At 50.9% G+C, this 23,365-nt stretch overlaps 2 protein-coding genes across 5 annotated transcripts in view; one reads left to right on the forward strand and one right to left on the reverse strand.

Annotated features, from left to right (window-relative positions):
• On the reverse strand, positions 1-14,802 carry CCDC197 (coiled-coil domain containing 197). 3 transcript variants are annotated; one of them, XM_061568614.1, is made up of 10 exons: positions 14,652-14,802; positions 8,266-8,425; positions 6,703-6,745; positions 6,140-6,316; positions 5,281-5,438; positions 4,199-4,281; positions 2,744-2,913; positions 2,372-2,482; positions 2,115-2,231; positions 1-1,148 (listed from the first exon to the last, which is right to left on the reverse strand). In XM_061568614.1, exons 1-10 carry the CDS (start codon positions 14,671-14,673, stop codon positions 903-905), a joined length of 1,287 nt encoding a protein of 428 aa, XP_061424598.1. In that variant the 5' UTR covers positions 14,674-14,802; the 3' UTR covers positions 1-902. The 3 variants fall into 3 exon arrangements, with proteins under 3 accessions (XP_061424598.1, XP_061424600.1, XP_061424597.1); XM_061568616.1 differs by lacking the exon at positions 14,652-14,802 and adding an exon at positions 12,013-12,160; XM_061568613.1 differs by lacking the exon at positions 14,652-14,802 and adding an exon at positions 8,553-8,577.
• The window catches only part of LOC133352747 (ankyrin repeat and SOCS box protein 2-like), a 15,886-nt gene continuing 6,702 nt past the window's right edge, over positions 14,182-23,365 (forward strand). Inside the window, exons 1-4 of one of the 2 annotated variants that reach the window (XM_061568600.1) lie at positions 14,182-14,494; positions 14,604-14,908; positions 19,796-20,001; positions 22,540-22,698. In XM_061568600.1, the coding sequence (XP_061424584.1) occupies positions 14,607-14,908; positions 19,796-20,001; positions 22,540-22,698 (667 nt within the window). In that variant the 5' untranslated portion in view covers positions 14,182-14,494; positions 14,604-14,606. Of the gene's footprint in view, positions 14,909-19,795; positions 20,002-22,539; positions 22,699-23,365 lie in introns of both variants that reach the window. The other variant, XM_061568599.1, reaches the window with a different exon arrangement.

Below are 23,365 nucleotides of genomic sequence, written 5' to 3' on the forward strand. Positions count from 1 at the left end.
AGTGATCATTGCTTTTTTTTATTACTTTCAAAAGTAGAGCCATCTGTTAAAAAGAGCTTCATAGCTCATCGGATTCCTCCAGAATAAATCAATATTCTGATGATGACTAATGATGTTAACCACCTCACCTGGTTTACAGGAGGTTGTGCGCTGTTATTCTGTGCGGGTTCTTCGCCGGAATGGGTCAATTTCGCAAAATTCCACTCGTAACGAGTTTACTTCGAAACCGGAGAACACTCACACTGCATAAGAGGAGAAGACACTCAGTACTGGCCACACCTTGCAGCCTCGCACCTACAGCACCTGGGAAGAAGCTCTGGTGGGTAGTGACCAATCCAGGTGAAAAAAAAGCACGCTCCAGGCTGCTAAACTTGTGAGATCTGATGAGATTTACAGTGTTCTTGTCAGAGACACAAACATGCTGATCACTTTAATGTTCATGACCATTCTCAAACTCAACAACACATTCTCATAAACATTACGGGAAATGCTAAATAGCCGATCTCTGCAATTCCAATACCTTCTCGAATCACGAAAAACATCGCGCAAACACACACGTCTATACTGAGAAACAGCGAAATGTATCAAATATTTATTTCTATCGTGGCTCTTGTTTGGATGTGCCAGCTCAGCCCTCTGACCGCTCAGCCACGCGGTTACCTCTTAAGAGTTCTGAAATGTAAAAAAAACACTGAGCTGACAATTCTATGTCTACTGCTCAGTGACATATGAAGTTTATTTCGGGCTCGATCATCTGACGTTTTGCTCTACGTTCTTAGGAAATTAAATATCGTGCCGAACCACACGCGGAACAACTCAATAACACATCGGAGAGCCACGTGGCACAACCACGATAACCCACCCAGAAGGATCAGCGAGCGTAACCGCGCAAGGGCAAGGCCCTATTTCACAGCAGGAATAGTTATCTTCAGCAATGCCCGCGTGCTCCCCTGCCTGCCTGACCGTCCACTCTGGCCTGACACGGGGGGCAGTGGCGGGCGAGGGAGGCTCCCCGCGGGGGCCGAGCTCCGGGGGGCCCGGGGTCCCCACGGCTCCGTCTTGCGGGAGCGGTCGCTGGACGCCGACGGTGCGGCGTGGCGGACGGAGCGCACGGCGCGCAGCACCTCCATCCTCTCGAGCAAGCACTCCTGCGTTACGCGAAAGAGGCCAACGACAACTTCAGTGGAAGCTGGCAGGCGGGTGGACGCATAGGGTCCGGCGCACTGAGCCGGCGACCGATGAGATAGCCCACCAGCCCGGACACCTTGCTAGAGAAGCGATGGTGGCCTGTGAGCAAGAGTCACGATGGGAAGGAATATTTATCGCCAAAGCGGATGTCCTTACCCCCTCTCCGCGCCCGCGGAGATGGAGTGATGAAGTCAGTTTGCGCACAAGCTCGACGGAATGTTACATCGCAGGCTCACGAGTAATGGAGTAATGGCGACAACTTGGAGAGGCCTTCATCCAGCAGTGGATTGATCATGGCTGGCAATAATGATGGTACTCACCTCCACTGGGGACCCTTGGCCAGTGGAGGAAATGCCACGAATAGAAGGGCCCGGGGGTTTTACTGACTTCATTAATTATCATTGAACGCACATTTACAATCAACCGCGCGGGTCGTTTTGGTATTTTCAAGGATTATTTTTTTTTACTCCTTCCTCCCAGACGTTTGTTTCAGGGCCATGTTATTTTTGCAGAACACTGCTAAAAACTGTTTTTGTGCCCACGCCCTGATTTAAGGGTTTGTGTCTCGTTAAATAGCGTTTCATAATAACTCCTCCTGGACGGTCATCACGAGCAGAAGCCTGACGATCTGTCCCATCGTCCCACTGATGATTATTTTGTTCGTGATACCTTTTCGAAATTTAAAACCAAGAAAGAAATCACAATGTAATTATAGCTGCATCATGTGACCACACCTGTGTATCGACATAACTGTAGCTTGTGAGTACACCAGGATTACGTGATCGCATACACACCTGCATCGTTTGCTCAAACCTGTACCATGTGGGCACACACCTGTCTAAACACATCTGGATCACGTGATCACACCTGCACCTCAATACGCCTGCATCATCCACTCACACACACCTGTGATCGTGTGATCTCACCTGGACCATGTCTAGCTTGGAGAAGGAGTCCATGTCCTGCAATGAGCCATATTGACGTAGGTAGCAGCTCTCCGCCAGGTTATCAATCGCCATCAGCATTGCGCCCAACTCCTGGCCCTATTGTGCAGATCCAGGATGTACATCAGTGTTGATTCTCGACATCAGCAGCATCATCATCAGCAGTGGAGAGGTCATGCTTGATGGTTGTAGGCAGATCGTCTGCATGGTTTCTGCTGCAGGGGGGCGAGGGGACGCACCTGGGTGCGGTGGTGCTGGCGCAGGGCAAGGAGCCGCTCCTCGGCAGCGCGGCAGCGCTCCTGCGCTCGCTCCCTCCGAGAGCGCAGCTCAGACATCTCCCCGTGGGTCACCTTCATGAGTGAGAGACAGAGAGAGCGAGACGGATGAAGAGCATGAGTGAGCGAGAGAGATGGTACATTTGTGTGTGACGAGAACCCCACCGTGACGCTACCCTCATCCCACTTTCACAGTCACCCCCACCATGACCCCACCCACGTGACCCCACCCGTGTGACCCCACCGTGACCCCACCCTACCATCACCCTCATCACCCCACTGTGATCCCACCCTCACCCCACTTTGACCCACAGTGACCCCACCCCGTGGCCCCACCATGTTTGTGTGGCTGAAGCCGCGTGTGAGCTGCGCGAGTTGGAGCTGAGCCTGCTCCAGATCACGTCCCAGGTCTCCCAGGCGGCCGAGCAGAGCCACCCTCGCCGCCTCGAGCCCCGTGTGGCGACGGATGAGGCCGGAGGTGTCGTGGCCATCGCCACCCGCATCCCCTGCGCCACCACGATGCGGTCAAACAATCAAATCTGTTGTTATATAGTTGTCCTTACCCCTCACCTACGATTAGCATGGTTGGCTACGTACGGTGCGAAAGAAGTTCAACATGCATATCGCTACTTTCAGAGCAAGTTTGGTTGTGGTGGTGAATTCATCTCTGCTGTCCCAACACACACCCACCACTACCTACTGCTGGGTGCATACACCCCCCCACCTTCCCCAACTCCCACCACTGGACAAACAAGCTGAAGTCTGTGTCCTGGAGGAAGGGGCGGGGCCGACACAGAAAGAGGCGGGGCCTAAAGAAGAAGGGGGAGGAGCCTAAAGAGAAAAGGGGCGGGGCATAGAGAGGAAGGAGAGGTACTCTTAGTTCTTTCGGTAAAGTCACATAGGTAAAAAATGAAATTAAAATTAATAAAAATAAAACAATAAAATCACGACGTTTCGGAGGCAACACAAGTCTCCGTCATCAGGTGGGACCGTCACAGCAACTTGCGTTGCCTCCGAAACGTCGTGATTTTATTGTTTTATTTTTATTAATTTTCATTTCATTTTTTACCTACGTGACTTTACCGAAAGAACTAAGAGTATGAATCCTTGCAGTCACGAAAGCTTCAAATCTAGAAGGAAGGAGAGGGGCCGAGATAGGCTGAACCCTTTTCATTTAAGGTTACGAAAGCATAGAATCAAACATGTGCAGCAGGCAGCAATTCTTTACTGCCACAAATGTGGCCACGGGCCAACTCAGTTCTAAATTTCATGAATCAAAAAACCATTTAATCAACTCGTTAATTTACAAAGCGCCCAATCAACCATCGTTCCAGTGACAGCCGGTGGAAATTCCGCGTTTAGAATGGCAGGGGTGGAGTTCATTCCGAACAAGAGCCACTGCAGAAATAATTTGTTGAAAATACTGTATTGCCGTTTCTGAACGTAGGTGGTTGCGTGCTGTTGTGCCAGATGACTGCAGTGTCCCGAGACGGCACTGCGCAAGGATCGTACACGTTGGTGCGTCGCATCAGCGAGCGCAACGGGACTCGATGAAACACGATGCGCCACGACCACCCACGTTGTCGGTTGGCTCCCATGACTTCACAATTAATAATTCACATGAGCACCTGCCACCTCTGCCCAGGTGGGCGCTCACCCGTGGCATTGTGGGCCTATCAGGAGATGGCGACCGCTTGGCAAAGACCTTCATCCAATAGTGCACTGATCATGGCTGATGACGGTGATGGTGATTATGGCGATGGACATTGACAGCTGGAGGGAGCTGTAGACCTTCGGGGAAGCGATCGAGAGCATCTTTGAGGAAATCCTCGTACACCTTGCACCTGCCCGTGGCCCTCTGAAGCTTCTGGCACCTGCAACCCGGCGGAGGGAACAGATACACGTCAACGTTTAATCCAACGGCTCACAACCCGTGAATCGCCGCTCAGGGGGCACAGAGCTGCAGAATGGGTACCGTGCAGGAGAAATTACTAATCAAGGGCTCGGTAGCCTCCTGTGGGCTACTGCGGAGTAACCGCACTGCATCCTACACTCGGTCGACATTGGGCCACATGTGGAGTTTCACCAGAGGGACGTCCCTTCGCTTGTAGTTCTGTGCCGAGCCAGTGCCGCTGTTGCAGGTAAAATCAATTCCAGATAAAATAACGCACGTGACAGCTGCTGCCACCGCTTGAAATTAAGTTAAAGTGCCTTGTCAATTCGCACATGCCCACTGTTGCTGTGCAGCATGGTCAGATGTGGACGCATTTAGATATTGCGAAATAAATCCACGTCGTATTGTATCTTTTTTATTCTCCAGATAAGCGGTCACCTTGCTTCGTAGACAGGAAGACTTCAGACAATGGGTCACCTTAAATTTCGATTTAAAGCTTTCGTGACTGCATGGATTCATCTTCTTGGTTCTTTCGGTAAAGTCACGTAGAATGGAAATAATAAAATAATAAAAATAAAACATAATATAAAGTAATTCTCATGACGTTTCGGCCACAACGCAAGCAGCCGTCCTCAGGTGGAGAGCAAGTCTGTCGAGTAGACTCATTCAGACTCTGTCTACTCGACAGACCTGCTCTCCACCTGAGGACGGCTGCTTGCGTTGTGGCCAAAACGTCGTGAAAATTATTTTATTATGTTTTATTTTTATTATTTTATTATTTCCCTTCTACATGACTTTACCGAAAGAACCAAGAAAATGGGTCACCTTCATCAGTGGACAGGTCGGCTGGAGGTAAGAGGTCACCTACAGCTGATGCTTCAGAAGAGGGTTCACCTGCAGCAGGAGTCAGATCAGAGGATTCATGGGCTCAGGGGTCACCACCTGCAGCAGCTGCAGCAGGAGGAGGAGGAGGCCTCACCTGCGCTGCAGCTGCATCAGGAGCTCGCGCAGCCGCTCCGCTTCGCCTCGCGCCGCCTCCGTCTCCGCGCGCTCCTTCCGCTGGCGCGTGAGCGCACGCCGCGTGCGCGCGTCCTGCTCACGCAGAACCTGCTGCAGCTGCAGCGCGCGGTCCTCTTCCTGTGCGTGTGCACACGCACACACGCACACACGCATAGATGCACGTGTGTATATACACCGACAAAGATCCCCGTGGAGCCTTAGCAGACACAAAGATAACAAAGATCCCCCATATAGCCTCAATAGACTGTAGGGGCAAGTGCTGTTAGCGAGCACCTATGAAGGCCAGAGGGGGTGGGTGGCCAGCACCACGCCCGACCGCCTTTGTCTCCCTAGTGGCGATGTTTAAACACCGCACCAGGTACTTATTTGAGGCTGAGTCGACCTAGGGGAGGCCCCGGACCGGTTAAGATAATCGTCACCGGTGTTGGCCGTGAGCGGCAATCAAACCCGGGTCGCCGGGATTATAGCGCAGCGCGCTAACCGCTACACTACCGCTCCCCACACACACATAGGCACACTCCATTTCCTCTTGCCCCACGTCCAACGTGCCTTAATGAAGCCGTGTGCCCTCAAAGACAAAACAAAGATCCACAATGTACCCTTAACAGACTGTTGGGGCAAGTGCAGTTAGTGAGCGCCTATTAAGGCAGGCACGGCCACACAAGGGTGGTGACTTGGTGAACGCCAAGCTTGTCTTTCCAGTGCCGATATTTTTGCACGCCGCATCAGTTGACCGACGACTATTTCTGGATACCATCCGCCTGCCGACGTTAAACCACGGCCGGGAATCGAACCCATATTAGCCGGCATTCGCTGACCTCTTTGCGCCGCTGCTGCAGCTGGCGCCCGCGCGCCCCGCACTCCTCCATGCGCCGGCGAAACCTCCCGCGAGCCTCCTCCAGCTCCGCGTCGACGCGCCTCCGTTCCACCTCCCGTCGCAGGAGCAGGGTCTCCTGGGGGGCAGCCCCAGGGGCCTCGAGTAGGCGGGAGGGGCCCTGGGGGGGGGGTAGCGGGGGGGGGGTAGAGGGGGGAGAGAGGGGGGAGGCAGATGGTGAAAAAATAATGAGAAGTATCGCAACTAAATATAACTGATAAGCTGAGCATTAATCAGATCGTGGGTCCATTTGGTATGCAAGCCAAAAGTGATTTCCTGTACAAAAAAGTGATTTCCTGCACAAATAATGCCGTCGGTACTCGCCCGTGCCAATGTTGGAAAGTCCACATTCCTTTGTCGGGAAACAGTATTTCCATAAGCCAACCACAATTGGTGCACCCCTCACCACGCGATGCTCATTGTAACTGCCGCATATAGACGACGATGACGATGTAGAGATGTTGATGATGATAGTGGAGATGATGGAGGTGGATAGATGATTTCTACCTCCTTGACGACTGGAAATCTTTTTATGTTTTCATCTTCATCTCTGCAAAAGAAAACGATCAAGATAACTATATCCATAAACAAAGCAAAGATCAACCGTGTAGTTCATAGACTGTTGGAGCAAAGTGATATAAAGGATGCTTCCAAAAAATATGAACACTTATATGGGACTATCATTTTTAATGGAAAAAGAACGATAATATACTGTAACATGATAAGAAATGTACGTTATTATAATAATATTTTCCCCTTTTTTCTGGCAAACAAAACAGGTGTTAAGATGTTAAAAGACCAAACTGACACATCTTACAAGGAATCATGTCGTATTTGATGTTACTGCATGCTATAAAATACCGTTACATTAACAACTGTCATGTTATCAAATAAGAGACGTTATTGCTCGAATCATCACGTGACTGTGTCAATAACGCCGCGGTGGTGAGATGTTAACGACCTTGCCTGCGATACAGGAGGTCATAGGTCTAATCCCGACTCTGACTCTTGTATCTTTGGAGTTTGCATGTTCTCCCCTTGGTCACGTGAATTTTTCTCCGGGTCCTCCGGTTTTTCCTTCCACATTTAGAGTCGACATCACGTGTTTAGAGCCACTTCGTTGGGCTATTATTTGTGGCCAGGTCACTTCTAAAAAAGAGCTACAATAGCTCAGTGCGCCTTACCTGGTCAAATAAAAAATAAAATAGTAATAGCTTTAGTAAATGACAGCCTCTCTCATTACGTCATGGCGAACGTGATTAATTCTAGAGCGTTGCTGCACATACATTCTTCCTCATGGGAAGTCGCGAATAGGAACTTAGTGATTATGTCATTGAATTTAGAAGCCCTCGCGCGTCTATATATGGGCCTCGTGTGTCAAGTGAAGGAAGGATGCTGCCGATGATGATGACATCCTTATACTGGCTGACAATTTCCACATACGTACAAAAATTAAAGACAAAAGTCCCCCCCGTGGAGCTTTATAGAGGCAAAGACCCCGCGTTCAGGCTTACAGACCGAGCAAGTGGTAAGTGATGCTCGCGAGCACCTATTAAGGCTTGCACACACCACGTGAAGGGAAGAGCGGCGGTTAGAACCACGCACGGTTGCGCCGATATTCGAACGTCGTGCCGAGGTACTCGTTTAGGGCTGAGTGGGTATAGAGCAGGCACCATAATACTTTCATACATCGCTTGTCAGGGGCGCTTGTGCATCAAGCCCAAGAATACGTACAAACGACTGCCTCCCCCCCGCCCAGAACAAAGTGCTGTTAGCGAGCGCCTATTGCCGTTTTGTCCGCATTATAAGACGCCGCAGAAAGTAATACGCACCACAAACTTGTGCACGGTGTCAATAAAGCCATGAAAATAGGGTAACATATCGATCGGGTTAGATCGTGGACCCCCCCCCCCAACTCTTGCTTTGTGGCTTGGTGATAACACGGTGGAGGGGGGGGTGCACGGTACGACGCACTACAAAGACAAAGATCCCCCGTAGAGCCTTAACAGCATGTTGGGGCAAGTGCTGTTAGCTGAGCACCGACCTCCGCACACAGCACAACACGCGCACCTTCCTTCCCCGAGCTGCGTCACGAAGATGTTCCGTCGCTCGATCCTCCTGATCTGGAATTTCACTGGCTCCACATCGCCCCTCTTCTCACCCCGCTCCTCCTCCTCCTCGCGTCTCACGGCGTCCATGGCTGCCAGCCACGGACGCGGCGCTCCGTGCTCTGCGGGAACACCGTTTTCTCCGAATTATAAGACGCACCAGAAAGTAAGACGCACCTCTCCTCCCCACCCCCCCCCCCCCCCCCAACGTTTGGGTCAATTTGAAAAAAAAGGAAATCATTCCCTTACGTGTATGCATTCGTCTAATTGCGACGTGGGTGAATGTATAGAGGAACAATGACATCTGTGAAAAGAAGAGCTTTGTGGGTCTTCGGATGCATCCAGTATTACTACTATAATAGAAATGTGTGTAACGTGCGTGACGTCACTCCACACGCTGCACCCCCTGCCCCCCCCCCCCCGTCATTAATAATAAAATAATCATGAGCGGGTGGATTTTTACACTCCCCCAGGTCGAGCGGAGAAACATTTTTGTTACGCAAATTCTTTTTAAAGTTTACGTTTCTGTATTGAAATTTTCTCAAATAAATAATTCTACGCAGCAACAAAGTGATTTTCGTGTCTTTATTTATTTCTTCAGCACTTGAAACAAACGGTAAGTCAAATTTTTGCTTCTAAATTATGATAAAACTAAACAAACGCTGGCGAGTTGTGGAACAAGCATTCTCTTGACATGTCGCTGGATTATCTACGGCGTCATGACAAAACTGTTGCATTGAACATGGCTCTGCACGCATCAATTGATATTCCACAACCGATAGGACATCCAATCGAAGCTCAGCTGTACGGCGCAGTGCAAGAACAACAAGAAGCTGAAACGAGAATTCGCTCCCTTAATGGGCAACAGTTTGAAGCTTTCACAGCAATAATGAGAGCTGTCGACGATGAGCATGCCCACAAGAGACTTTTCTACTTAGATGGTCCTGGCGGCTCTGGAAAGACGTTTTGGTACTCCACGCTGCTCTCGTTTGTTCGTGTTAAAGGTCAAATCGCTCTTCCTTTTGCGACCACTGGAATCGCAGCGACTTTACTGAAATGCGGACGAACTGTGCACGGCGGATTCAAGCTTCCAATTCCCCTCCTCGACACATCTTCTTCGTCGATGGGACCGAATTCGCCAGAATGCGAAACGCTACGACAAGCTTCGCTCATCATCATTGACGAAATGACGATGCTGACAAAGCATAGCCTTCGATGCATCGATCAGCTGTTGCGCGAAAATCATGCAGATTCTACGGTCGTTTGGTGCAAAAGTCGTCGTAATCGGTGGCGACTTCAGACAAACTTTGCCGGTTGTAGCAAAAGGCACCCGTGTTGATGTCACCGAGTGCTGCATCAAATCCAGCGTAATATTATGGCAGCTTTTTACCAAATTGACTCTCACGGCAAACCTTCGGAGTGATGGTCAAAATGAGCGTAACAATTGGCTGCTTAAAGTTGGATTGAGAACTTTGCCCGAGATATCTGGAGTGCCGTTAGGTTCCATTGAAATTCCACCTCGAATGAAAACGGTTGATGATCTGGTCACCGCAATTTACGGTCAGAACTTGCAACACATTCCTGCCGAAGAGCTTGCGAAAACAGCAATTTTGGCACCTATCAAACAGGGACACTCTCGAAATGAACCGAAGCATCATCACACAGCTGTCCGGAGATCTCCGAATTTATTACAGCTCTGACTCGATCGTGTCGGAAGATCCTGCGGACGAATTGAATCACCCTCCAGAATTTCTTCACGAGCAAACGCCTTCAGGAATGCCGCCACACACATTGGCACTGAAGACGGGCGTTATCATCATGCTGCTGCAAAAATCTGAATCCGAAGAAGAACGGTCTTTGCAATGGAACGCGTTTGATGGTCAATCATTACAAAAGAACTTCATCACCGCAGAGATTGTATCGGAATGCAACCGAGGTGAAATCGTCTTCATCCCGAGACTCGACCTAGCTCCAGGTGATGATGTCACTCCTCCTTTCGTAACTGAAACGACGACACATTCTGATAATTCCTGCGTATGCGATGACGATCAACAAGTGCCAGGGTCAGACTTTTGATAATGTGGCTATTTATCTCGATGGACCCGTATTTTCCCATGGCCAGTTGTACGTGGCTCTGTCTAGATCTAGAAATCCTCAGCGGATCAAAGTGTTCATCAAGGATAGCCAACTGCAGGGAAACCTTTGGAACAGTGATAAGAGATTCACACGAAATATAGTAGACCCAGAAATATTCCAAAGTCCTTATTTTCATTTTTTAAGTTAAGAAAAATGTATTTATGTGCAACAATCACACAAGAACACGTAAATGTACATCTTTAATATTACAGCTTCCGTCTTAGGACGGGCAAAAGGCTAGTAAATAAATATTCTGAATATGACTAATGAAGTTAACTACCTCGTCTGGTTTACAGGAGGTTGTGCGTTCGATCCCGACCCTGACGCCCGCATATTTGGAGTTTGCATGTTCTCCCCGTGACCGCGTGAAGTTTTCTCCCGGTCCTCCCCCCACCCACATTTAGAATCAACGTCCGTTTTCAGGATGTGTCTGCTACAGATTTCCACTTGATAAGCGACTTCGCTGAGTTATCATTTGTGATGGCCTTACTTGGTAAAATAAATAAATAAAATTGTTTCTAGTTTTACTTTTGGCTTCGTGTGGCGAGGAAAACCCGGAGACACCGCACAGAACCCCCACGCACTGCGTACGAGGGGAGTGACACTCAGCACTGCCATATCCCTGTCCACATCTCGCAGGCCCACGGTCTACACCAGCACCCGGCAAAGCTCTGGTGGTGGTGGCGGGAGTAGTGGCCATCCATCCAAGTACTAACCAGGCTAAAAACTTGCTGAGCTTCCGAGATCCGGACGCAGTCAGGGAGGTTATTCGGCCATAGCCTCTAGCCCCCAGTGTGCTTCATTGCAAGGCCCGCGACAATACACAAATGTGAAAACACCCCCCATCATCATCATCATCATCGTGCTGTCAAACCCGCAATGGTTTTGAAATGCGTGACGGCCCTCACACACTGATGATGTCTTATTGGCGAAAGTGCCCCCTCTAAAAGTTAGTGACGAACGCTGCCACAGCCCCATATATCTTCACAACGAGCCTGAAAACAGCACTAAAGTCTACCCTGAATCAACATCAGTAAAGGCGCCGTTGCCTCTACGGAGTTGAACCCATGAGTCTAGGACGCGTTCTGTACAACTGCACACGCAAGTCCGTGGTATACACGGAGAACGCTGTCGAGAAGATAGCACGCAAGCTCCGCACAGATAGATTCACGAGTGACGATTATCCCAAACCGGTCCTGGGCCGACCCTAGGTCGACTCAGCCTCAAATGTGTACCTGGTGCCACTCGGAAGACAAAGGCGATCGGCCGAGGAGTTGGCCACCCATCCACGTCGTGTGGGACCTCCCCCCCCACCTACCCCCCCCCTCGTGTGCTCGCTAACAGCAACTTTCCCCGCAAGTCTGCTCAGGCTATCCGGGGTATCTTTGTCCTGTGTCCGGCAGCGGTGCCTTGTTGCTGCTGCTGTTGCTGACTTAATTCATCAATGCGCAGTCGACACTGCCGCACATCTCGTACCCTCGCGCGCCGTGAGCGCTTCTCGCGACGCGAACAAACACACAGAAAGATGCGCGCTCTCCACGTATGCGGACCGAAGATGCTGCCGATTGACAACCTGCTGGGGTCGTTTTGTCTTCTGCTCGCCGGCGTCCGTCTCTCCCTCTCCTCCTCTCTCGCTCCCGTGCGTCCCGCGTCCCCCCGTTGTTGGCGGTTGGTATGGGAGCGGTGCGACTCCCCGTTGGTATGGGAGCGGTGCGACTCCGAGGCCGTTTCGTTCGCTCGCCTTTTCATCGAACCAGAAGCGTCGGCCAATGGCAGCCGCGCTTGCCAACACTCATGCGACGACCTCAGCTGGGCGTAGCGCGGCATCGCTCAACACGCACGCAAGGCGCACTCCCACTCGCTCCCTCGCTTGCCCAAGTTACTCTCCAGCTCCCCCACTCACTCACTCACCCATCCACATCCACCCATGCACTCTCTCACTCACCCACCCACTCACCCACCCAAGTTACTCTCCAGCTCCCCCACTCACCCACTCACTCACCCACCCATGCACTCTCTCACTCACCCACCCACTCACCCACCCAAGTTACTCTCCAGCTCCCCCACTCACCCACTCACCCACCCACTCATGTCACTCTCTCACTCACCCACCCACCTCACTCTCTCACTCACCCACCCATGTCACTCTCCAGCTCCCCCACTCACCCACTCACTCACCCACTCACCCACCCACCCACTCACCTACCCATCCACCCGAGTCACTCTTCCACCCACCCTCTCTATTCTTGCCAAATAACCAATGTCGAGCTCTGATGGCCACGAGAGGGCATCGGGAGAGAGTTCGTGTCGTTTTGCTATTCCTCAGTTGAAGGAGCGCAGACTAACGATGGTTTCTCGATAGTTTACATTACGGCATATCGTAGCTCCCCTACTGTTCACACGATCCAGACCTAACATCCGTGGTTCGAGAGGCGCCAGCAAAACTAAGCGAAAAGCTTAGGGCCCAAGACGGTCAGTGGCCCTGGGGGGGGGGGGGGGCGGGGGGGGGTGCATCAAATATCAGCTCAAAATAAAATCATGCGATATGCCTCGAATCGTGACAATCTAATTACGACAACAAACCGATCGCAATCTCTGCTCGTCTTAATCATGCCCGACGCGTCGCTCTCTCTACTCTCTCGAACTGCATCCCTGTATGCACGTGGCTCTTCTCACGCACCGTGCCGAGGGTTCCTGCTCCTCTCAATCCCGCTCCATCTCGCTCGCATCCGCATCGCCGGTCTCTCTCTTTCTCTCTCTGTCGTTACCGTCCTCACGAGGACGACATGTGCGTCTACTCCTCTCTATCTATGCTGTCGTCTCACGAGGCATTCATACAATTACACGTGAATCCAGAGTTTGCGTGGGGGGGGGGAGGTGCGGTGTAGATATGAGCACTGGAGAGAGACAAAGACGGCCGGGGAACTGTTCCGGCCACACCACCCCGTCGCCGGGTGCCCGTAGCGACCGTCTTAGGTGCTCGCTAACAGCACTTACACCCAATATTCTTTCTAGATTTGAAGTTTTCGTGACTGCAAGGATCCATACTCTTTGGTTATTTCGGTAAAGTCATGTAGGTGAAAAAAATAAGAATTAAAAAAGAAAGAGATTTAGTTATTTCCAAAAAAAAATATTCTTATTTTTTCTTTTTCTTTTTTCACCTACGTGACTTTACCGAAAGAACCAAAGAGTATGGACCCAATATTCTGTTAATAATGGCGATCCGGGAGGTTCTTTGTCTTCTTTCTGTATGTATATAGATGGTCGCACCGATCCATATATACAGCGCACACCCCGGTTTGTCACGCGTAGCCTAGAGGACGGACTGATTCTCCCTTTGTGAGGCTTCGCACACAGACACAAAGATCCACCTTAGAGCCGTAAACACCCATGAAGGCCGACACGGCAACACAAGAGGCGGTGGGTGGCCAGCACCACGCACGGCCGCCTTTGTCTCCCGAGTGGCGATGTTAATGCACCGCACCAGGTACTCATTTGAGGCTGAGGCGACCTGGGAGAGACCCGTGACATCGTTCAGATGTTTCGTCACAGATGTTGGTCAAGAGCGGAAATCAGAACGCGGGTTGCCGGGTCCGCAACGCAGCGCGCTAACCATTGCGCCACCGCTCCCCCAACACACACACACACGCGCCCACTCACACACACTCGCTCGCTCGTTGCCTTTATATGGAAACTGAAATCCGTGACACGCTACAATACCTCGAAGCGCCTGTCGGCATGAACCAGCTTGCGCTGAGCCAAAAATACACAGAGAGAGGGAGAGATACACACACACGCAGATAGCGTAATAATAGATGGAGAGAAATACACGCACACATACAGAGATACAGAGACACGCGCAGAGATACACACACACATGCAGACACACATATAGATACAAAGACACATACAAAGACCCACCCACACATAGACACAAAGGGAAATACGCAGTCACACACGCATAGACAGACAGATAGGCAGACACACAAATAGACACACACACAAGCAAAGTGACACACACAAATAAAGACACCCCGACACAAAGACAAAGGCAGGTACTCAGACACGGACACCGCTACACGGACACAAAGACGCACATCGACTACCACCGTCATCAATCCATCTGCGCTCCCACCGTCGCCTCCCCCGACTCCCGCCCTCCAGGCGATGCGCCCTGCGCTCCGCGTGAGCGGCATGACCTACACTCACTACCTCGCGCTCTTCCGCCGCTCATCGGGAGCGAACCCAGGGGGCCGAGGACAGGGTGACGACGACGACGGCGGCGAGGCGGCTCATCCTTCAGCCGCTGCGGCGGTGACGGGCAGCGAGGAGCGACGATCGGTCAGGGGACGCGAGGAGGAGGAGGAGGTGGAGGTGATGGTGATGAACGGAAGGATGAAGGTTGCCTTCCCAAGCGACAAGGCGGCTGGTGGTGAATGTACCTCGCCCGCGTCGGCCGAGTCTTGCGGGTGAGTGAAGAAGCGGCGTTGTCGCTCCCAGAATGTGCTTTTGTCGGGTTGTACCGCGTGATGTTCGGCATGATGTCCGACGCTTCGCGCCACGAGCTCCACATAAGCGTCTTTAAGGGACTGTATTGAGCAAGCAGCGTTGTATATCGCGTTGCCAGCGGCTGCTGCTGATGTCTGATGTTGGTGCTGGCCGATGTTTTTGATATGTGGTTTGGTCCTCGAGCAAGACCGCAGCTGCCCCGCAGAAAGCTCAACACTCGTTGCACGCGAGAGGCATTTGGGATGAACAAGCTCACCAAACTGTGCACACGCCGTGAAGTCCTCGTGCGCATGCAGAGGAAGCGGGCAAGCGCAATGCGCTACGAACCCCTGGGGCCCGAGTTCGATGCCCGCTCGAGGCCACCACCAACACCAGCGACAGTTATCCGAATTGGTTCCGGGCCTCCCCTAGGTCGACCCAGCCTCAAACGAGTACCTGCTACGATTGTGTGAACATTGCCATTCGGAGTACAATAGGCGGGCGGGCGGGCGTAAGTGTTGGCCGCTCGCCCTTCCGTGTGCAGTGTCGACTTTCAAAGGTGCTCGCTTACAGCACTTTCCCCAACAGTCTGTTTAAAGCTACATCAGGGGTATCTTTGTCACGCCGTCATTGACGGGCACGTAACGCGTGGCGTTTTCAGGCCCATTATGTAATTGGATTGTTGTGTACGCGCCCATACACAGCGGGTCTGTGCGACGTGACATACACACCGCGCGGGTCCCCTGCACGCCTGGGTCACGTGGTGACTCGCATCGGCAAATGACCAAAATGAAGGCAGCCAGCGAGGGTTGGTGGACCACCGCACGGTGATGTCGCGGAATTCCCTTCCCGTGCGCGGGCGTCGATGAGGAGCCGTCACCCTGGGCTCGTCGCGAGACGGCAGGACAGCCAAATGCGGGCTCCACCTGTTCGCTCTGTTCTGGGATAACGCGTTTCACCCTCGCACGCGTGGGGTTTTTTTCTTCCTCCGGGTGCCCCGGTTTCCTCCCACGTGTGAGCACTCAGTAATTGGCCGAAAACACCGCGCGGCTGGCTGCCTTTCCCGCTGATCTGTGGAGGGAGGGTGGAGAGAGAGGACGCCCCTCTGAGTCGTCCACTCCCTCCATCCCTCTCCGAGAGTTGACGTTATGAGTGCAGCGTTGTTTCTCAAGTAGGGAGACAATATTTCGCCGTTGCGTATCCTCGTTGGCCATCATCTAGCCACTGCTGGATGAAGACGTGTTCCCTCCAGGCCGACGTGATGCCTTACGGGTCTGACGATGCCACACTCCGTCTCGCGCGCGCGCATGGCCGAATCAATACCGATCCCTAGTTTCTGGACAATGGAGATCTCGGGGGTTGTCAAGAATGTTCATGCCGCCCCCCCAATTACAACAATTCATAATGATTGAGTGACAGTCGCCGCTGAAAGGCGCTTGCTCGCCTCTACATCGCTAACCCTGCAACACGGAGCGCGCCGATGTGTGTGTGTGTACGCTAACATCTCAGCACGTTCGTCAATAACACTGTGGCCCTTAAAAGGAAACAAATATATACATGTAAAATATATATTTATACAGTGTATATTTAAGAGAAATAATAATAGGCGACGTTTTGTGCAATGGCCCTTCTTCATAGTAAATGTGCTAGGGGAAGAGGAAACATACGTGCTATGAAGAAGAGCCATTGCCCGAAACGTCGACTGTTTATGACATGTTTCCTTTTAAGGATGAAACTGTTATTGACGAATGTTTTGAGTGTTGTTGTTGTTAGCGCAGCAGCAGCAGGAGCAGCAGCGCCAACTAACGCATGTTAACTTAAAGCAGAAGTCCTCGATGCATATCTCCGCATGTAAATCATAATAGAGGAGTTATAACATTATAATCCGTCGACATATTGGCCATCCGAACTGCGGACCGCCGTGCTGGGTATCGGTCCGGAGAGCCCAGACGAGGCCGGTGGACTACAGCTCAACATTCGTACTCTTTGGTTCTTTTGGTAAAGTCACGTACAATAGATGAAAAATAAAAATAATAAAAAATAATAAAATGAAAATAAATAAATGAAATCACGACGTTTCGGAGGCAACACAAGCTTCCGTCATCAGGTGGAACAGCCACAGTTGTGTTGCCTCCGAAACGTCGTGATTTAATTTAGTTATTTTCATTTTATTATTTTTATTTTTCACCAACTTGACTTTACCGAAAGAACCAACGAGTATGGATCCTTGCAGTCACGAAAACTTCAAATCTAGAATTAGCTCGACATTCAGTTTAATCTTGTCGAAATAGAGAACGGGCTTTTAGGCTTATAATGAATTATTCCATGTGGCATGATCATTTGTTGCGACGTTTTATGTTTGAACATCATGTAAAGAATCAAACAAAAAACAGTGCCATGTATCATACACTTGCTTTGCATTTGAGAGGCGAAAGCCACCGACGAGGCGAGAGAGTGATGCCGCTGTTACTGCTGCAGCTGCCGCTGCTGCATTTTTAAATTAAACAATACATCCTCGGCGTGTTCTGGTTGAGATGACATCTCCACCAGCTGATCCCATCTCCCGAGAGGATGTGTGACCCCGAGTGACCCCCCCTCCACTTATTCTGTCGAGCCCCCCCCCCCGCCACCAGCACACAAAGACAAGGATCCCCTGAATAGCCTTTAACAGACTGTAGGGGCAAGTGCTGTTAGCGAGCACCTATGAAGGCCAGCACGGCACACGAGGGGGTGGGTGGCCAGCATCCTACGCTTGTGTAGCGTGATGAGTAGAAGCGCGTGTGTGTGTATAATATATAAGCAAGAACTTGGAGTCCTTGATAAGGCTCCCAGGGCGTGCAGCGAAACGTCGGGACATCGTGCAAACCCGAAAACACATCTTAGAGCAATACATCACAACCCCGAACACCCACGGAGTGCCAAACGACTCCCCATATAAAGTGAGTGGAAGTGCCGTGTTGTACGATGTTTGTTGCTATGTTTGTTGCTTTATACACGTTCAATCATCTACAACATCTTAAATAACTGTATTACTACGTCCTTTGTCGGCCACACATTCAATCATTTTCAAGAATTGAAAATATTACGTTTGTTAGTACATATATTGTCGATTTTTGAACGTACGGTATATAAACAAAACTAATACCATGCCATAGTAATCTGGACAAGATTTCGTTGGGGTGATGTAAGCGTGACAATGCGACTGTGTGTGTGCGTGAGTGATGAGTGTGTGTTTGTGAGTGATGTCTGTGTGTGTGCCTGAGTGATGTGTGTGTGTGCGTGAGTGATGTGTGTGTGTACCTGAGTGATGTGTGTGTGTGTGCGTGAGTGGTGTGTGTGTGTGTGATGTGTGTGTGTGCGTGAGTGGTGTGTGTGTGAGTGGTGTGTGTGTGCGTGAGTGATGTGTGTGTGTGCGTGAGTGAGTGGTGTGTGTGTGCGTGAGTGGTGTGTGTGTGTGATGTGTGTGTGTGCGTGAGTGATGTGTGTGTGTGCGTGAGTGGTGTGTGTGTGTGCGTGAGTGATGTGTGTGTGTGTGCGTGAGTGATGTGTGTGTGTGTGCGTGAGTGATGAGTGTGGGGACCGGTAGCGTGGTGGTTAGCGCGCTGCGCCTCGAAGCCGGCGACTCGGGTTCGAATCCCGCTCACGACCAACACCATTGACGATTATCTGAATCGGTCGTGGGCCTCCCCTAGGTAGACTCGGCCTCAAATGAGTACCTGGTGTGGTGTGTAAACACCACCGGGGAGACAAAGACGGGCGTGGTGTTGGCCACCCACCCCCTCGTGTGCCGTGCCGGCCTTCATAGGTGCTCGCTAACAGCGCTTGTCCCAACAGTTTGTTAAGGCTATACGGGGGATCTTTGTCTCTATCTTGCCTTTGAGGGCACGTGGCTTCATTGTCAGCGTGGCACGTGGGGCAAGAGGAAATGGAGCGTGTCTGTCTGTGTGTGTCTGTTTCCCTCTGCACTTCTCTATCTCTCGATAATGTGTGTGGCACATCGATGCACGTCATACGTGCATACACACACACAAAGGAACAACGCCATGAGCGGGCTCCATGTCTGTGTATTTGTGTACAGAGCACCGGGGGGTGGTGACGTGGGATACACGATGTAGCAACAGACGTCACCACTGTGACATTCATCCAACACGCATGTGCATTCCAGTGGATTCCCGTGTTTACCACTGGGATGTAAACATTTGACCATTGGCGCTGTGAGCGACCACCTACAACACAAAGAACCCCCGTACAGCCTCAACGGACTGTCGGAGCAAGGGCTGTTAGCACCTATGAAGGCCGGTACGGCACAAGAGGGGGTGGGTGGCCAGCACCACGCCCGGCCGTCTTTGTCTCCCCCTGTTGCTGATGCTTACACGCACTGCACCAGGTGCTTATTTAAGGTGAGTCCTCCTCGGGGATGCCAAAGGACCGGTTCAGATCATCGTCATTGGTGCTGGTGGCCGTGAGCGGGAACCGAACTCGGGTTGCCAGGTTCATAGCAGTGCACTAAACACTACGCTGCAGCCTAATGCATCCACAACACACGCACGTGCCTTCATCCAGCAGTGGATGGATCACGCCTGCTAATGATTATGATAAGCTCCTTAAACCGCTATGCCTGCCACGTGACCGCACCCCTGTGTAGCTCTGCTAGGCGTGACTTGTTGGGGGTTTCCCGCATTCGGAGGTAGGATGTTTGTGTGTCCCCCCCATCTTTGAAAGGGGGGTGAGGCGTCTACGTAATCGATGACAGATATAGTTGCAATTCCTCGTCGATTATTTGACTTCATCGACACATCTTCCGAGCTCTGATGGGGACCGTGCCTCGAGCCGTATTAACCTGACCTCACTACCCGCTGCGGCTGCAGGCGCAGTGACCCTCTCCTGCTCGCGATAGAGGCGGGAGACGCGGAGGCCCTGAGAGGACTGCTCAGGGTGGAGAGGGACCCGGGCCGAGACCTGGAACCGAACCTCGGCAGCAAGGACCAGGGGCCGGAGGAGGCCTCGGGCTGGATGAGTCTTCACGTGGCGGCGTGGCGAGGGGAGACTCAATGCCTACGACTGCTCCTCAACGGTAACGGAACAGAAAACTAAAATATTTGTCGGCTCATACTTCTTTTTCCACTGCGCAACCGAGCCACGCTGTGGCGATGCCGAGCCAGGCCGGTGCGGCTCAAGACGCGCCGGGTTGATTTTTCCACTGCAGAAGCTGAACCGTGCCGCTGACGTCGCGCGCGATGAACGAGTCGTGTCACCGTGACCTCGCTCCCCCTGGCCCTGATCTGGCCCCGAGCCAGATTAATATATTTTGCGAGGCCAGTAAAGTAAGTTACTGTTTTGTGTACGATCAGCATTGAAAGGAGCCAGCAGGAAGAAAAAAACGCTCATATTGTTGGCTCGGCTCAGGTTGCGCTCGTGTTAAAGGGTTATCACCGATTTCGTAAACACAAGTCAACATGAACAACAATCGTAATGACCTTGGTCCTGGAAACATTCACGAAGTCTCAAGGCTCTTATTTGACCGGTCCTGCTACGTTGGGATGTTTTTTTTATTTTTCATTCACGAGTGAGGCGTGCGTGCGTGCATGCGGGAGGAAGCAGAAAGCGAGAATACGAGGGGGGGTAAAGCACTCAAAATATCCGCACAGATGGATTTAAGGAAATGGATCAATAAGCTCAGCTCGTGTGCAGGTGTGCTGGGTGGATCAGTATGACATCGCAGCATTGGACTGACCATGGCTGCCACTGCTGAAAATTCTAATGATGATGAAAGATACGCAAATTATAACGCACGTTTTGCGTCAATCGTGAGAAATCCCATGATCCAGAGAAGTCCACGCGGCTGGGAGTGAGGAAGCCGCTGTTGTGGGCTCCCATGATCGGTTCTCCCAGCGAGCCTTGCGTTGTCCTGTGACGTCCCCAACCGCATGCTGAACGCACTCTAAACTAAACTATTTTTTTATTTACCAGCCAAGGCCCACTGAGTTATATAGTTGTTATTTTTTTTTCATAATAGTCCTGGCCACAAAATGATAGCTCAACCAAGGGGCTATATCATCCCGTGGACATTGATAGCAACCAAGAGATACTCTAAACGCGTGATGTTGAATCTAAAAAATGTGGAGGGAAAAAATGTAGGATCGCACCCAGCCCTACTATCTATGGGACCTTTTTTCCATTGTCAAAATAATGATAGAAAAAAATAAGAATAGGCTGTACCCTCTCTTACAATAAGTCAGGTGTTCACAAGTCAGAATTGATACAAATTGTAATGATGCATATATTTTCTTATATGCATAATTTCATATCATGTATGATGCAATACCAGTTTCAGATTGCATCATTCATTGTTTTGCTCAAAAAGCAAGTACTGTCCAAACCCAGTCGTAGATTTATTCATAGATCCAGTCAAAGATGGATTTGAGTAATTTCTGGTTTAAATTGAGATCCCTTTCCTTTATAACTCACTTATCCTCCGCCATTCCCAAGGCAAGGGTCGTATATACTGACCCAGTAGCATGTCTTGAAAACTAGAGCCAATCAACAATTTTAAGCATCGTTTTCATTCTCAGTGACCCAGAATTAGTCAACTTGGACGACATTTATTTTGTTATCAGAGCACGTTTGTTTGCATGTATTGCCACAAGTACGTGTGGTTAATGCACACTTGGCGCCCTGCAGTAGCTATCTATTTGGTGTTTGAACATCTTAACACCTTCTGTTGTATTGTTAGCAAGGGTAAAACCAATTATTATTATAATAACTTTTTTTTTACCCTTTTATCTGGCAACGAAACTGACACCTTTTTTACGAGGAGTCATGTTTGCATTGACCACAACACCTGCAGTCATAATGCAAACAAAAAACATAACTCTGATAATGTATGCACTGTCCTTGAAGTTGATTGGTCCACACCCGAGACAGCTTTCCTTAGAGCCTAGTCTCACATGGGTTGGACCAGATGACGCAAATGAGGTACCAATGGTGTAAACAATTATTATTATTTTTGCACTCGTCCCTGCTTTAATAATGATTCTTAAATGTGTCCGTGCTAATTTGAATGTTGGTCACGAACACCTTGTTCTGGGCCCTCCAGTCGCCTGGGTGAAAAGTGCGCTCAGGTTTGCCCAATCCTGGCCAGATGGCTCAACAAACTTAATCAACTAACTAGGGCAACGGGAAGGGAGGAGCGGGCTCACGCTTACCTAGCAGAGGGCGGTGCAACTCGCGTATCACTCCGCACATGAATTTCGCTGCAATCAAAGTTTCACAGTTTCAAAGTTAATTTATTAGGTATAGCCCTGTGAGCCATTCGGCTCTTGAATCGGGTGCAACCGCAACAAACAAATAAACATGAACAAGAAAACATCTTAAAGTGACTATGTGCAAACAGAAAATCCAAGAAAAGACAGCTAAATATTGCAGAAAAATCACCGTACACCAACCCTGTGCAAATATCGCAGTGGGATGCAAGTCAAACAACAACAACAACCACAAGACAACTTAGATTAAGGCCATCAGTCTACCTCTGTACTATCAAAACACCACCAATGCCCCCCCCTGCAACTCGCACGTTCTCCTCTTCTGTGCCCCCCCCACTCCCCTTTCCCAGAGTTCCCAGGCTGGGTGGATCGCCGCACGCTCAACGAGGAGACGGGACTCTTGCTCGCCACTCGCCGAGGTCACGTGGCCTGCATGCGCCTGCTGCTGGAGGAGGGGGGCGCGAACCCGGACATCTGCGCTAACAACCGGGAGACCCCGCTCTACTCCGGTGTGTAGGGGAGGGTGGGAGTGCGAAGAGGTGAGGGGGGTAAGCGGAGGGCAGGGTGAGGAGGGAGGGGGGTAAGGCTTGACTGCCATGCAACGAACATGACTCCTAGTGTGGCTGGGGAGGTGCTGCCCTCTACGGCGTCGATTCAGACGTCGCTTTTAAAGGGTCCTCGGAAGCAGTTCTGTGATGCCCGCTTCCGCGCGCGCCATTCTCTCACGCGGGAAGGTGGTTGGAGCTGCTCTCTCAGAGTTTCTAATGGATTTATCATCTCGTCCCATGACAACGATAGATGCGCAATCCAGGATAACATTGGGGGAGAGGACAGCACACAATCGCTGGGTTGCCGAATCAATGCCTGGGCCTCATTTGATCAGACGAAGGTGCCGCTAGGATGAAAGGACTCCGCCTAGTTATTGCTAAAGGATCTACAGTTATATATTTTATTAACAACCAGGTGATAACCGAATGAAACTGAACGTCTGGCCAAAGCGGTGTCCGTAAGGCACGTGTCGCACGTTGCGTGTGCTGCGTCTTGTTGCCGCAAAGCACCGCTGATGTCCCAAATTTGTCCTGCACGGTATCCACGCCCCAACCTGCGCCCTCCCGCCACCCCCCTCCGCCTCCTCCACCGCACCGAACGAGCTAAACCGTGCCGCACACACGCGCG

This window comes from Lethenteron reissneri, chromosome 41, assembly GCF_015708825.2.
Source record: "Lethenteron reissneri isolate LAM-NWPU_2019-01 chromosome 41, ASM1570882v1, whole genome shotgun sequence".
In the NCBI taxonomy this organism is placed as follows: domain Eukaryota; kingdom Metazoa; phylum Chordata; class Hyperoartia; order Petromyzontiformes; family Petromyzontidae; genus Lethenteron; species Lethenteron reissneri.